At 41.7% G+C, this 14,834-nt stretch overlaps 1 protein-coding gene across 2 annotated transcripts in view; it reads left to right on the top strand.

The window, feature by feature from the left end:
* The window catches only part of LOC136875748 (luciferin sulfotransferase), a 246,934-nt gene that overhangs the window by 38,408 nt on the left and 193,692 nt on the right, over window positions 1–14,834 (top strand). Inside the window, exon 1 of one of the 2 annotated variants that reach the window (XM_067149325.2) lies at window positions 9,048–9,160. The exons of the other annotated variant lie outside the window; for it this stretch is intronic. Within the exon in view, the coding sequence (XP_067005426.2) occupies window positions 9,132–9,160 (29 nt within the window). The 5' untranslated portion in view covers window positions 9,048–9,131. Of the gene's footprint in view, window positions 1–9,047; window positions 9,161–14,834 lie in introns of those variants that run through there. 2 annotated transcript variants of the gene reach the window in all.

Raw genomic sequence — 14,834 nt, forward strand, 5'->3', positions numbered from 1 at the left:
GATTACTGCGCTGTAATTTACAGGGATATCCCCGAGAAATATAATAGCAAACTCCAGCGTATTCAGAATGCCTGTGTTCGATTCGTCTTCAATATTCGTAAAGACTGTCACATAACATCTTACTACAAAGCCGCAGAGTGGTTGAAACTCAGGGATAGACGATCATACTCAGCTGCTTTTTTACTTCTGAGAATTTTAAAATCTAATGCTCCCTCATATTTGACCAAGTCCTTTGTTCAGATGAGTCAAGTGCATGATCGGGACAATAGGTTTACAGCTAACACCCTTCACGTTCCACAGCATCGTACGGTAAAGTGCAGTAAGTCGTTCATTGTCACTGCCTCTCAATTATACAACGATCTTAAACTATATGAAATTCAGCAAAGTAGTGTGGGAACTCAGAAAAATCTCTTAAATACCGTACCTTTCCACTTATTAAGCCATGTAAATGAATGTTCACCAAATTAATTAAATAGTACGAAATATCATAATCCCCTAGATACATTTTAGATGCTCAGTTTTACTCTTAATTTTTAATTGCAAGTCGCAACTCCCACACAATTCCGAGAAAAGGGAATTAGAATAGTTCGACAATGCCACAAAAGGCAAGCACACGACATATTCATATCATGAACGCACAACGCAACGTGCTAGCTCTCCGCTTCACAACCACTTGATCTACGGATGGAATCTCAGTGGTCATTCAGTTGAGGCTAACGTTTGTGACGGCGAAATTAAATGTCTAAGACCTTACTATTGATATTGTTCCTTGACATACTGTGGTCATCATTCCTGTGTACTTACTGGATGTGTAAATTCTGCCCGAATACCTGTTTTTACGCGACATGCATGCGTCAAGTCCGTGACAGTTTATGCCTGTCCTAAATGGAGTGAATTGTAAACGTTTCCACGGTCCGTACATTGGTATATACGAGGTACAGTGGATAGCTCTAGCTGTCACAAAGACAATTTCTGACGATTCCCTTCTTGTTTTCCTAGTGAAATATACGAATATTATGAAAGATGTTTCACTCTGTTTGATGTCAGTATCCGTGGCTGTCCAGTCAGTCGAAGAGGCCTCGGGTTCCACTTCCGGGAAGGTTGTGATTTTTAAGTTCATTGGCAAATTCTTCTGGCTCGAGGAATGGGTGTTTTTGCCTTATTCAACATTAGACTTCCTACGTTCTGCTCTGTCTGCAGAGGCACGCACACCGCGTCAACGCGATAGACCTGCACGAGGCCTCTCTGGAGATCACATGCCATAATTATTAATTTCATTTAGGCCTATGGCCATTAATTAATTGAAGTATGTAACCAATTTAAATTCTTACAGTACCTAGTTTATTTAGCCCCGATTTACCAGGTAGTCACGAACTTGCCACTGGTCGGAGTTGCTTGTACGATATAATATGTATATATTACAATTTGCTTTACGTCGCACCGACACAGATAGATGTTATGGCGACTATCGGAGAGGAAAGGGCTAGAACTGGGAAGGCAGCGGCTGTGGCCTTAGTTAAGGTACAGCCACAGCATTTGCCTAGTTTGAAAATGGGAAACCACCGAAAACCATCTTCAGGGCTGCCGACGGTGAGGTCCGAACCAACTATCTCCCGAATGCAAGCTCACAGCTGCACGACTTTAACCGCACAGTCACTTGCTCGGTGAGAATCATTCCTAGGCACACAACTGAGAATATTGTAGTAATTATTATAACGCAGAAATGTTACTGATTTTACGTCCAACTACATACTTTTACGCTTTTCGGAACCCCCGATGTGCCGGGATTTTGTCCTAAAGGAGTTTTATAACGTTCTGTTAAATCTACAGACACGAGGGTTCAAATTATTTATTGAACTGCGAACAATATGAAAGTCATACATGAAGATACAACAGTTTATACTAATCATCACTTCTGTACGTCAGTCAAATACTTCTGAGCAAACTTTTGTCAGGGTTGTTTTTCCATTCCTACTCTCTATTACGTGTTAACGTTCACACTGTTTTCCGTACAAAATACGTAAGCAGTTCTTACTTGGCGCGTGGTAACCCTTCGTGGTGCAGAGCTTAAAATGAAATCCACGCACGGCGATTCTGGCTGTTCGGTACTGCAAATCGTAGTTCGCTTCTTTCCTGTCATATACGGTCATTGATTCCGTGTACGGTTCCATGGCTAAATGGTTAGCGTGCTGGTCTTTGGTCACAGGGGTCCCGCGTTCAATTCCCGGCAGTGTCGGGAATTTTAACCTAATTGGTTAATTTTGCTGGCACGGGGGCTGGGCATATGTGTCGTCTTCATCACCATTTCATCCTCATCACGATGCGCAGGTCGCCTACTGGAGTCAATTCAAAAGACCTGCACCTGGCGAGCCGAACTTGTCCTCGAACACTCCCGGCACTGAAAGCCATCCGCCATTTCATTGCTCACGTGCCATATCAATCTGTCCAAATGTATGATATCTTCCTTCGATACTCACCGAGTAATCCTTGATATGTTGGTAAAAGCAAAGCAAAGTCACCTCCGTACAGGCCATGAAGGCCCTTGGAGGAGTGGAAGGTAAAGGCTTCCACCATTGTTAACCTCGGCACATGATGGGGTAGAGTGGTTAGCTCTACGCCCGGCCGCCTTTGCCCCCAGGAATTAACCTGGTATTCATTTTTGGTGTATACTGAGTAAACCTCAGGGCCATATGCACCTCCGGAAGTGGAAATCTCGTTTCTTAAATTTTACGACTTCCTGACGGGGATTCGAACCCACGTCCTTCCGGGCGAACCGAGCTCGCCTTTACCGCCTCGGTCAGGCAGCCCCTCCTGGATATGTTGGTGCTGATGGTAAATTAATCCTTCCTCGTATTTCCTCCATCAATGTATTGTCCCCGGTTAGTTCATATGTCAGTCGGGAGATGTTAAAGTACCCTCTTAAGGAATGCTGTTATTTTACTTTTTATACATCCTTTAGGTTGCTTGATGTTAGGGGTTCACAGATGTCGTTAATTCCGTAGTTTATTATCGGAGGCTATATTGACCCTGAATAGCTTTTGCGCTGTTTTAATAGAGATATTTTGCAAAAAATTAGTGCCACATATATCTTTAACAACTGCTATTACTATTTTTTGATGTGTGCTGTGAAGCTGAATTCTTGTACCTGCAATGTGATTCCCAGGTATTTGAATCTGTTTACTCTGTTATAGATGTCCATAGAAGTAAATATAGCTGAGACGGGCAAAGCGTACCCAGCGGCATTCAAAGAGTTCGGCAAACGTTTGATCTCCCTGGCCACTCACTTGCCTAGCAGGGGGTGATTTATGACGGCAGTGGGCTTTAAAACGGAAGTTCGCATTCCCCTTCAGAAATCCTCACAACTCTGTTGCCAATGCACCTCTTGTTAAATGGACGTCAGTCTCCTTTTTCAGCTCAGACAATTCACACTTGCTTTGTTCGCTGTTTGGAAGTTTTGGATTATTTCTTTGCTTCGTTAATTAATATTTGTGAAGTGTGTTGCTTTTCATTTCACTTCATGCAGTGATGTGGAGACCATGGGAATCACACCTGGAAATTATACAACCGGGGAGAATGACCAGTACCTCGCCCAGGCGGCCTCACCTGCTATGGTGAACAGGGGCCTTGGTGGGGGATTGGAAGATTTGAAGGGATAGGCAGGGAAGAGGGAAGGAAACGGCCGTGGCCCTAAGTTAGGTACCATCCCGGCATTTGCCTGGAGGAGAAGCGGGAAAACACGGAAAACCACTTCCAGGATGGCTGAGGTGGGAATCGAACCCACCTCTACTCAGTTGACCTCGCGAGGTTAAGTGGACCCCGTTCCAGCCCTCGTACCACTTTTCAAATTTCGTGGCAGAGCTGGGAATCGAATGCGGGTCTCCGGGGGTGGCAGCTAATCACACTAACCACTACACTACAGAGGCGGACAATTATTATTATTATTATTATTATTATTATTATTATTATTATTATTATTATCCCAGTCCCTAGTTCGTGATTTTACTTTTCCTTTTTTGGGCGAGTTGACCGTGTGGTTAGGGGCGCGCCGCTGTGAGCTTGCATCGGGGAGATAATGGGTTCAAGCCCCACTGTCGGCAGCTCTGAAGATGGTTCTCCGTGATTTCCCATTTTCACACCAGGAAAATGCTGGGGAAGTATCTTAATTAAGGCTACAGGCACTTCCCACTCCTAGGCCTTTCCTAGCCCATCGTCGCCATAACACCTATCTGTGATGGTGCGACATAAAACAAATTGTAAATAAGTGTTGTACTTTTCCTTTCTTTACTGAAAGCGAGACACTGATATTAGCAGCATGAAATTAGGTGTAATATTTTAATAGGCCTAATTTGGTATCAATTTAAGTTTAGTCTTTGTCGAGTTTATTTGCCAATTCCTTCTTCCTGTTTTTTCTTTCTTTCTTTCTTTCAACATCTGCGACCACCGCACATGTTAACCACGAAACAAAATTATTCTGCGATATCGGTGTGTGCTGTGGTTCATGATCAAGTTTTAATATTTATATTTTGACTTTAGAATAAATTAAATGTTAACATGTTTAAATAATCGACGCAAAATATGACAACCTTGCTTTTGACAGAGCTCACTTGCCTTTTAAACGAAACGCGCCTCTTGTGTCCAGAGGAAAGAAACCGACTGACAACCCTCATTATCACTAGGGCGGGCAGAATGACAACCCTCATTATTACCAGGGTGGGCCAAGTTTTGAGATCAGAGGATACTGCGTGGGTATGCTTTGAGCGTCAGGACTATAACATCCGTTGCCGCCTGTCCGCTTCCTCTCTTGGAGATTATTGTCACTGTCTTATTCCTATTCAGACTGAGGTTATTTGGTTCAGCCCGTTCTATCCACCGATCGAATTTTGTCTACAAAAATGTTATTGACGTAATACTAGCGCCGCGTCGTCCCCATGCATATGTATTTCTATGCCTTCTTTGTGAACTGGACTGTGTCTTCTGTGGCTACGTTGAACAGAAGGGGGTTCAGTGGATCCCCCTGCAGGACTCCCGTAGTCTGCTCAATTAGATCTAACTAGTGACCCGATTCTTCCATCTGTACCGGTACTTCGTTCTTTGCCATTTTGTTTCTTAGAAGTCGTAACATTGGGTTATATTTTCATGTTGGGTTCTCAACGTTTGATATGAAATGCGGTCTGTTGATTGTGTCGAAGATTTGTGAATAATCTATGAACACGACATGTAATTTCACTTTAAGAATTTTGATTGCTTCGATGTTGTCCTGGAGGGAAAGTGACGTGAGTAACCTAAATGTATATAGAGGTATAGTACTGGAATGCACATAATTGAAGGTACTGTTCACCCTACTAATGAGAGCTCATATAAAACTGGACTAAGCCGGGATTAACGCGAGAATTTGGGCTCAGAAGGCCAGCGCTCTTTCATTGTGAGCCACTCAACTTATCTAGCTGAGAAGGGAAGTAGGGGTTGAATTCTATTTTGGAACGAGCTAGAAGTGAATTCTTCGTGGTCCCTCACTTCATCTAGAGCAGAATAGGGGATTGGTACTTGAACTTCACCGATCTGAATTTTTCTCCACAAGCAGAAGTAAAAAATTTTTCAGTAAAATTTAATCCTTTCGTAAGTTACCTGTTGAACAGTGTATGTTTAAGATATTAAAATTTTATGATATTTTGGCAAATACATGGCCCTGCATAATATACAATAAATGATGTTATTGACGATGATTTCGCCATTCATAACTATGATATACAAACGTTAATATACATTGTTACTCACCCAAGAGGTTACGCAGAAATAATCTCTAATCCATTGAAGATATCGATATTCTGTTTTAATTTTCTAAAATGGGATTACCGAGCTGAATGACCGCGCGTGTTACTTCGCTACGGCTACATTTGCAAGACAAGTGGTTTTCCATTCTTAAATGTCAATATGTCATCCAAAATCCGTATTTGGAAACTATCCTTTCAGGGTCGTGGTATACGCTGATTTTGACTTCAGTGTCGTCGTGTGGAGTACATGTTTGTAGGCAGATCTGAACTCTCTCTCTCTGTCCCGTCCTGTGAGACATTTAGTTCATATCACTCCATGGTCCCTTCAAAGTTGGTTTCCAGCAAGAACAGGATATATCCTGTTGTCGATCAGCGGTAAACTCCTCTATCCTCTTCTTCTGCCACGGTGCCCTGTAAATAAAATATACTTAACGCTATGAGACTTTCCAAAATGTCTGGCTAAGTGCATTTACGACATAATTGTTTAACAACTCACAACAGACCGCGACTTACCTCTGCCAAGGTGGCTTAGCCCTTCCACGTTTGTGGATCGTGAGCAATCTTCAGTCCTCGCTAAAATTGTCGAATGTAAGGTTTATACAAAGAGTCTGATGAATTAATGTATTCCGCCATAGCGCCTAAGGCAATTTGGGTGCAATATATATGTGTGTGCGTGTGTCCGCGTTTACACCCGCGTTTTTAATTCAACCGTTAGATGTTTTAAAACCACTTATTTAAAATAAAAACTGTTTATCTATTAACACACATAGTTTTTACATAAATTAGATGAATTATACTATTTATTTTTTAATTACAGTGTTACTTTCAATGCTTAATATACCGAGTTATTGGATGGTATACACAATATTAAAACAATGTAAAAGACCAAATTATATGAAAAACAAACTAATTTTCCTCATAGACCTTCCGGATAAAGTATATTAAGTGCCCTTCCATTTCGAGCTGTCTTTTCATTTCTCGAACAACCCACGTACAGTTGACTATGTGAGAATCACGGTTTCCGGAGGTCGAGTTCTACAACGTTAAGCCATTTTTCCTTGCTTCTTATTGATGCACATAGCGAAACTCAAACAAACGGGAAACTGAAGACGCCTAAATTGAAACGGTATATCCGAGGGGTGATTTGAATCCGAGGAATTAATGCTACTTCACCCGCGGCATGTTCAGTCATGATGATGGCTTCATTAATATTTGGACCGAGCTCGATAGCTGCAGTCGCTTAAGTGCGGCCAGTATCCAGTATTCGGGAGACAGTAGGTTCGAACCCCACTGTCGGTAGCCCTGAAAATGGTTTTCCGTGGTTTCCCATTTTCACACCAGGCAAATGCTGGGGCTGTACCTTAATTACGGCCACGGACGCTTCCTTCCCACTCCTAGCCCTTCTCTGTCCCATCGTCGCCATAAGACCTATCTGTGTCGGTGCGACGTAAAGCAAGTAGCAAAAAAAAAAAAAAAAGAAAAAAATTAATATTTGGCATCAGTTTTTGACTGAGAGCCGTATTCTATCGTGGAGGGAAGGAGGATTTATATTTCTGCGAAGGATAATCGGTGCCATAATCGTCCACTCCAAGATTTTCGAGGGGACTCCAGGTAACTGCAAGTGGTTCAAAAGCTCTGTCCTGTAGCTGACAGCCCCATCTGTATTACATGTCGTGTCGATAGACTTGTCAATTTTTAGAACACCGAGTAATTCTTGCAAAGTTGCTTGTTGATGACGTTGACGGCTTTATTTCTTGGTGCAATAACTTCTCTTTGATACAGCCATGGTGATCGGCAAAATACTGTGACCATCTATGTAAAAAATATTAAAATCTCTGCGTGCCGTAGATTTGGCTGGGCATCGCACACATACGCACAGACAAACACTTCCGGATATTACGGACTGAATATGGCTCCTCGTGTCGAGGACCAAAAATGGCTCCATACGCCATTGAGTTAAAATGGCACCTTGGCTTGCATTACATATCTTGTATACGTTGCCTAGAGACAGTTTTCCAGGCGGCAGAACGTTTGATTGTTATATCACATGTTTTCCGTTGATTTTTCGTTGATAACTCCTCAACGAACGCAAGAATGGAAAAACCGGCTTTGAGGTGCATTTGAACCCCCTTTCATCCACCTATCTTGAAAATTTCTGAACTCCGTGTGCCGTAGATTTGATTGGGCATCGCGCACATACCCAGACAAACGTTTATTTTCTATTATTATTATTATTAGTAGTAGTAGCAGTAGTAAATTGTGTATATGTATATTACTTTTGGTTCGAGCATATAATAAAGGAGATGTCGCCACAAAGCGTTTCTCGAGCCTTCAATCACTGCACCACACCAGCGCTCGAAGGAACAACATAACTACTGTACCGTACTATACATTTGAAATTTCCTCATTCTTTCCCTCGATGTTGTTCAGATTTATCTTACCTCACATTACTGTCACGTGTTTTCGGAGAAACATATCTCCTCAACATAACGTAATTAACGTGCAAATTGGGCCATGAACTTTGCATAAAATCTTAGTGAAAATATATATTTCTTTGCTAATTGCCGCTCAAATAACGGGTGCAAATTCCAGTTAATTATAGATAAGAATAAGTAAGTACGTTCAAAGACAACTTCTCTCTTGTGTGAATGCCCACACTCTTTGACTGGTCGGAGCTTTTGCTCTTTCAACGACAATATTTGTGGAATTACGGAAAGGTTATCACCTGATAGTTCCCTCCCGCCCCAAATACCACCAAAAAGTATAGTGGTGAGGTGTCCTGGACACGTTTGGAGATTCCATTATCACCAGCTACAACTCCCTGTGACTAAATTACGCTACACCTGGTTGTGATTTTAGTTATAGTACAATTGCTGGTAGCTTTTGATCCATTTTAGGAAGTACGGATATTTTTAGACTCGAGGCTTTATTTTTTCATGTTGTGGCAGTTGTCTAAATACTTGTATGCTCGAAGTTTCCGAAATATAAATATTATATGCCAGAAAACTGGATCTTATTGAGACACATTCTAGTTCATGTTTCATTACCATACAGGTTCTAACCTCCATCATGGGACACAGGCGTTCAGAAAATTCAGTGAAATGAAGCATATAACTTGATCTTATATTATTTTCCCTCGTTACCGGTCGTACTACGAAAAGTGGTAGAGGTGTCCTGGACACGTGTAGAGATTCCATTATCACCAGCTACAACTCCTTGTGACTAAATTACGCTACACCTGGTTGGTAACTATTGTTTTTCCTTCTCTGATAAAGCCGTGTTTCAAGGACTCGTAGAGATAGCCCGCCAATTGCAGCCTTAACGTTGCGGCAGTCAGCTGTTCACCAGTTCTAGCAGGCAATGGAATCTAAATCTGGGAATAGAGCAAAGTAAGTAGATTAAAATTTTGGTATCCACTTCTTGTGAAAGGATTTACTAGTAACAACGATAATGATATGAGAGAAAACGAGTAGGGGTGTTGTGTTTTTAGTTATAGTACAATTGCTGGTAGCTTTTGATCCATTTTAGGAAGTACGAATATTTTTTGACTGGAGGCTTTATTTGTTCATGTTGTGGCAGTTGTCTAAACACTTCTATGCTCGACGTTGCCGAAATATAAATATTCTATGCCAGAAAACTGAATCTTATTGAGGCACATTCTAGTTCAAGTTTCATTACGATACAGGTTGTCCACCAATCAGAATTCAGAATTTCATTATGATACAGATTCTCCAGCAATCAGAGTTCAGATTTTCGTTATGATACAGCTGTTTGACCAATTAGGTAAGGATAGCATCGTGCCTGCGCTCAACGCACTAGTTTCGTATATGTTTCCAAAATCAAACACATCGGACACACATGTTGTTGTTTGAGTCATCAGTCCATAGACTGGGTCGATGCAGCTCTCCATGCCACCCTATCATGTGCTAATCTTTTCATTTCTACGTAACTATTGCATCCTACATCTGCTCTAATCTGCCTGTCATATTCATACCTTGGTCTACCCCTACCGTTCTTACCACCTACACTTCCCTCAAAAACAAACTGAACAAGTCCCGGGTGTCTTAAGATGTATCCTATCATTCTATCTCTTCTTCTCGTCAAATTTAGCCAAATCGATCTCCTCTCACCAATTCGATTCAGTATCTCTTCATTCGTGATTCGATCTATCCATCTCACCTTCAGCATTCTTCTGTAACACCACATTTCAAAAGCTTCTATTCTCTTTCTTTCTGAGCTAGTTATCATCCATGTTTCACTTCCATACAATGCCACGCTCCACACGAAAGTCTTCAAAAACATCTTTCTAATTCCGATATCAATGTTTGAAGTGAGCAAATTTCTTTTCTTAAGAAAGCTCTTCCTTGCTTGTGCTAGTCTGCATTTTATGTCCTCCTTACTTCTGCCATCGTTAGTTATTTTACTACCCAAGTAACAATATTCATCTACGTCCTTTAAGACTTCGTTTCCTAATCTAATATTTCCTACATCACCTGCCTTCGTTCGGCGGCACTTCATTACTTTTGTTTTGGACTTATTTATTTTCATCTTGTACTCCTTACCCAAGACTTCATCCATACAATTCAGCAACTTTTCGAGATCTTATGCAGTCTCAGATAAAATAACAATATCATCGGCAAATCTCAAGGTTTTGATTTCCTCTCCTTGGACTGTGATTCCCTTTCCAAATTTTTCTTTGATTTCCTTTACTGCCTGTTCTATGTAAAAATTGAAAAGGAGAGGCGACAAACTTCAGCCTTGCCTCACTCCTTTATGGATTGCTGCTTCTTTTTCAAAGCCCTCGATTCTTATCACTGCAGACTGATTTTTATACAGATTGTAGATAATTCTTCGTTCTCGGTATCTGATCCCTATCATCTTCAGAATCATAAATAGCTTGGTCCACTCAACATTATCGAATGCCTTTTCTAGATCTACAAATGCCATGTACGTGGGCTTGTCCTTCGATCCTCTAAGATCAGACGTAAAGTCAGGATTGCTTCACGTGTTCCTACATTTCTTCTGAAGCCAAATTGATCTTCTCCCAACTCAGCTTCAACTTCTTTTTCCATTCTTCTGTAAATAATACGTGTTAAAATTTTGCAGGCATGAGATACTCAACTAATGGTGCGGTAGTTTTCACACCTGTCAGCACCGGCTTTCTTGGGAATAGGCATAACAACATTCTGCCGAAAATCGGATGGGACTTCTCCTGTCTCATACATCTTGCACACTAAATGAAATAACCTTGCCATGCTGGTTTCTCCTAAGGCAGTCAGTAATTCAGAGGGAATATCATCAATTCCAGGTACCTTGTTCCTATTTAGGCCACTCACAGCTCTGTCAAACTCTGACCCCAAAATTGGGTCTCAAATTTCATCAGCATCAACAGCCTCTTCATGTTCCAGAACCAAATTATCTACATCTTTACCTTGATACAACTGTTGGATATGCTCCTGCCATCTTTCTGCTTTGTCTTCTTTCCCTAGAACTGGCTTTTCATCTCAGCTCTTAATATTCATGCACCTAGATTTCCTTTCTCCAAACGTTTCCTTGATTTTCCTGTATGCAGCATCTACCTTTCCCATAACCATACAGCCTTCGACATCCTTGCACTTCTCCTTCAGCCATTCTTCCTTAGCTACCTTGCACTTTCTATCCACTTGATTCTTTAATCGCCTGTATTCTTTTGTGCCCTCTTCATTTCTAGCTTCTTGTATTTTCGTCGTTCAACAATCAGGTGTAGTATCTCCTGAGTCATCCACTGATTCTTAGTTGATCTTTTCTTCCTTCCTAACATTTCTTCAGCAGCCCTACTGACTTCATTTTTCATGACTCTCCACTCTTCCTCTATAGTGTTTCCTTCAGCCTTTTCATTTAGTCCTTGTGCAACATGTTCCTTGAAACAATCCCTCACACTCTTTTCTTTCAACTTGTCTAGATCCCATCTTTTTGCATTCTTTCCTTTCTTCAATTTTTTCAACTTCAGATGGCATTTCATGACCAACAAGTTGGGGTCAGAGTCCACGTCTGCTCCTGGGAAAGTTTTGCAATCCAACACCTGGTTTCTAAATCTCTGCCTAATCATAATGAAGTCTATTTGATACCTTCCAGTGTCTCCAGGTCTCGTCCACGTATACAGCCGTCATTTGTGGTGTTTGAACCAAGTATTGGCAAGGACTAAATTATGATCAGTGCAGAATTCAACCAGCCGACTTCCTCTTTCGTTCCTTTGTCCCAATCCAAATTCTCCTACTGTACTACCTTCTCTTCCTTGGCCTACCACTGCATTCCAGTCTCCCATCACAATTAGATTCTCATCACCTTTTACATATTGTATTAAATCTTCTATCTCCTCATATATTCTTTCAATTTCATCATCATCCGCTGTACTAGTAGGCATATAGACCTGCACTATTGTGGTGGGCATTGGTTTGGTGTCTATCTTGACGACAATAATTCTTTCACTATGCTGGTCGTAGTAGCTTACCCGCTGCCCTATTTTCTTATTCATTATTAAACCAACTCCTGCATTTCCCCTGTTTGATTCTGTGTTGATAATTCGGTAGTCGCCTGACCAAAAATCCTGTTCTTCCTGCCAACGTACTTCACTTATACCGACTACATCTAACTTTAGCCTATCCATCTCCCTTTTTAGATTCTCTAACCTACCACAACGATTCAAACTTCTAACATTCCACGCTCCGACTCGCAGAATGTCAGTATCCATCTTCCTGATGATCGCCCCCTCTCGTGTAGTCCCCACGCGGAGATCCGAATGTGGGACTAGTTTTCCTCCGGAATATTTTACCTGGGAGGAAGCCATCATCAGTACATCATTCATACAGAGAGAGCTGCATGTCCTCGGGAGGTAGTTACGGCTGTAGTTTCCGTTGCTTTCAGCCGTGTAGCAGTATCAACACAGCTAAGCTATGTTGAGTATTATTACAAGGCCGTATCAGTCAATAATCTAGACTGCCGCCCTTGCAAGTACCGAAAGGCTGCTAACCCCCTTTCGATTAACCATTCGTTAGTCTGGTCTCTCAACAGATACCCATCCAATATGGTTGCACCTGCGGCTCGGCTATCTGCATCATTGGGACACGCAAGCCTCCCCACCGCGGCAACGTCACATGGTTCGCAGAAAGTCGTGCCAGCCGCCGAACATCAATGCAGGTGCTTTACGTCGCAGCGACACAGATAGGTCTTATGGCGACGATGGGGCAGGAAAGGGCTAGGAGTGGGAAGGAAGCGGCCGTGGCCTTAATTAAGGTACAGCCCCAGGATTTGCCTGGTGTGAAAATGGAAAACCACGGAAAAACATCTTCAGGGCTGCCGACAGTGGGGTTCGAACCTACTATCTCACGAATACTGGATTCTGGATCGGACTTATGCGACTGCAGCTATCGAGCTCGGTACCTTCTACTTCCAATATTCCACAACCATACGGCACATTCCCGCAAATTCACTTCACCAACTATACAATTAAAACATTGTACTTGAAACTAGCAAATGTACCCGTGCTTCGCTACGATATTCTACATTGTATACGGATATCGAAGTAAGTTACTGTAAATGCAGTGAATACGATTTTTTTGAATTGCAAGTATACGTAGATAAGGGATCTGCTACACGTACAACTCGTTTTGTGCTATGTCCGCTGGACTTAGCCTGCAAAACCAACCGTTAATCCTCCTGTCGAAAAAATGCACATGAAAAAAAAAGTTTTTGAAATGGATTTCCATCAATAATGGTCGATTTCCAAGTCAGGTTTGTCTTGTAAGTAATCAATGTTTCAGTTCCCTATAAACCCCCAGCCTATACCGAGAATTTGAAATGGTTTGGACTTTAAAACACCTTTGGACAGGTGGATGCTAAATATGAAGTTTGGTTGAAGTATCTTCAGCGGCTTTCAAGTTATGAGAAATACGCTTTACACGCACCCGCTCTTAAGTGCGGTGGGAATAGAACCGGAAAACGGTCCGTTAATGACATCTCTCCTATAAATCGTCGTATAGAAATTATGCACATGAAAAACATTTTTAAAAATCGATTTCCATTAAGGCAGGTAGATTTCCATTAAGTTTGGTTCTGTACATTTTGTGGGAGTTCAAAATCACGGTTTCGGTTTCGTATAAACCCCCAGTCATTTCAGGGATTTAGAAACAATATTTACCCTAAAACTTACCCTAGGACAGGCGGATTCTAAATACGAAGTTTGGTAGAAATGTATCTAGTAGTTTTCAAATTATAGACAAACAGACAAACAAACAAACAAACAGACACCAAAGCCAAACAAAAAAACATGCGGTTGGTCATGATTACACCTGAAACGGATAACTGTACGGAAATTTCGCCAAAATAGTCAATGTACAGAAACACGGTCGTTACGATTTTATTTATATAGAAGATAACAATCTTCTCCACGTACAACACCTTTTGGGCAATGTCCGCTGACATCTCCCTTATTAATCCTCCTGTTGAAAAAATGCACATGAGAACAAAAGTTTTAGAAAAAGATTTCCATCAAGGTTAGTCATTTTCCAGTCAGCCTGGTCTTGTATATATTGTGGGAGAGTAGAAGCACTGTTCCTGTTCCGTATAAACCCCTAGTCCATGCCGGGAATTTGACATGGTATGGACTAAAAAATTTACCGTTGGACAGGTGGGTGCTAAATATGAAGTGTGCTTGAAAAATCCAGCAGTTTTCAAGTTATAAGAAATACACTTTACCCGCACCCGCTCTTTTGTTCAGTTCGGTGGGACTTGTACCGGAAAACGATCTGTTAATATCTCCCTTATTAATCCCTTATTAATCGAAATGAAATGAAATGAAATGTCGTATGGCTTTTAGTGCCTGGATATCACAGGACGGGTTCGGTTCGCCAGGTGCAGGTCTTTCTATTTGACTCCCGTAAGTGACCTGCGCGTCGTGATGAGGATGAAACGATGATGAAGGCAACACATACACCCAGCCTCCGTGCCATTGGAATTAACCAATTAAGGTTAAAATCCCCGACCCGGACGGGAATCCAACCCGGGTCCCTCTGAACTGAAGGCCAG

This window comes from Anabrus simplex, chromosome 1, assembly GCF_040414725.1.
Source record: "Anabrus simplex isolate iqAnaSimp1 chromosome 1, ASM4041472v1, whole genome shotgun sequence".
Lineage (NCBI taxonomy): Eukaryota > Metazoa > Arthropoda > Insecta > Orthoptera > Tettigoniidae > Anabrus > Anabrus simplex.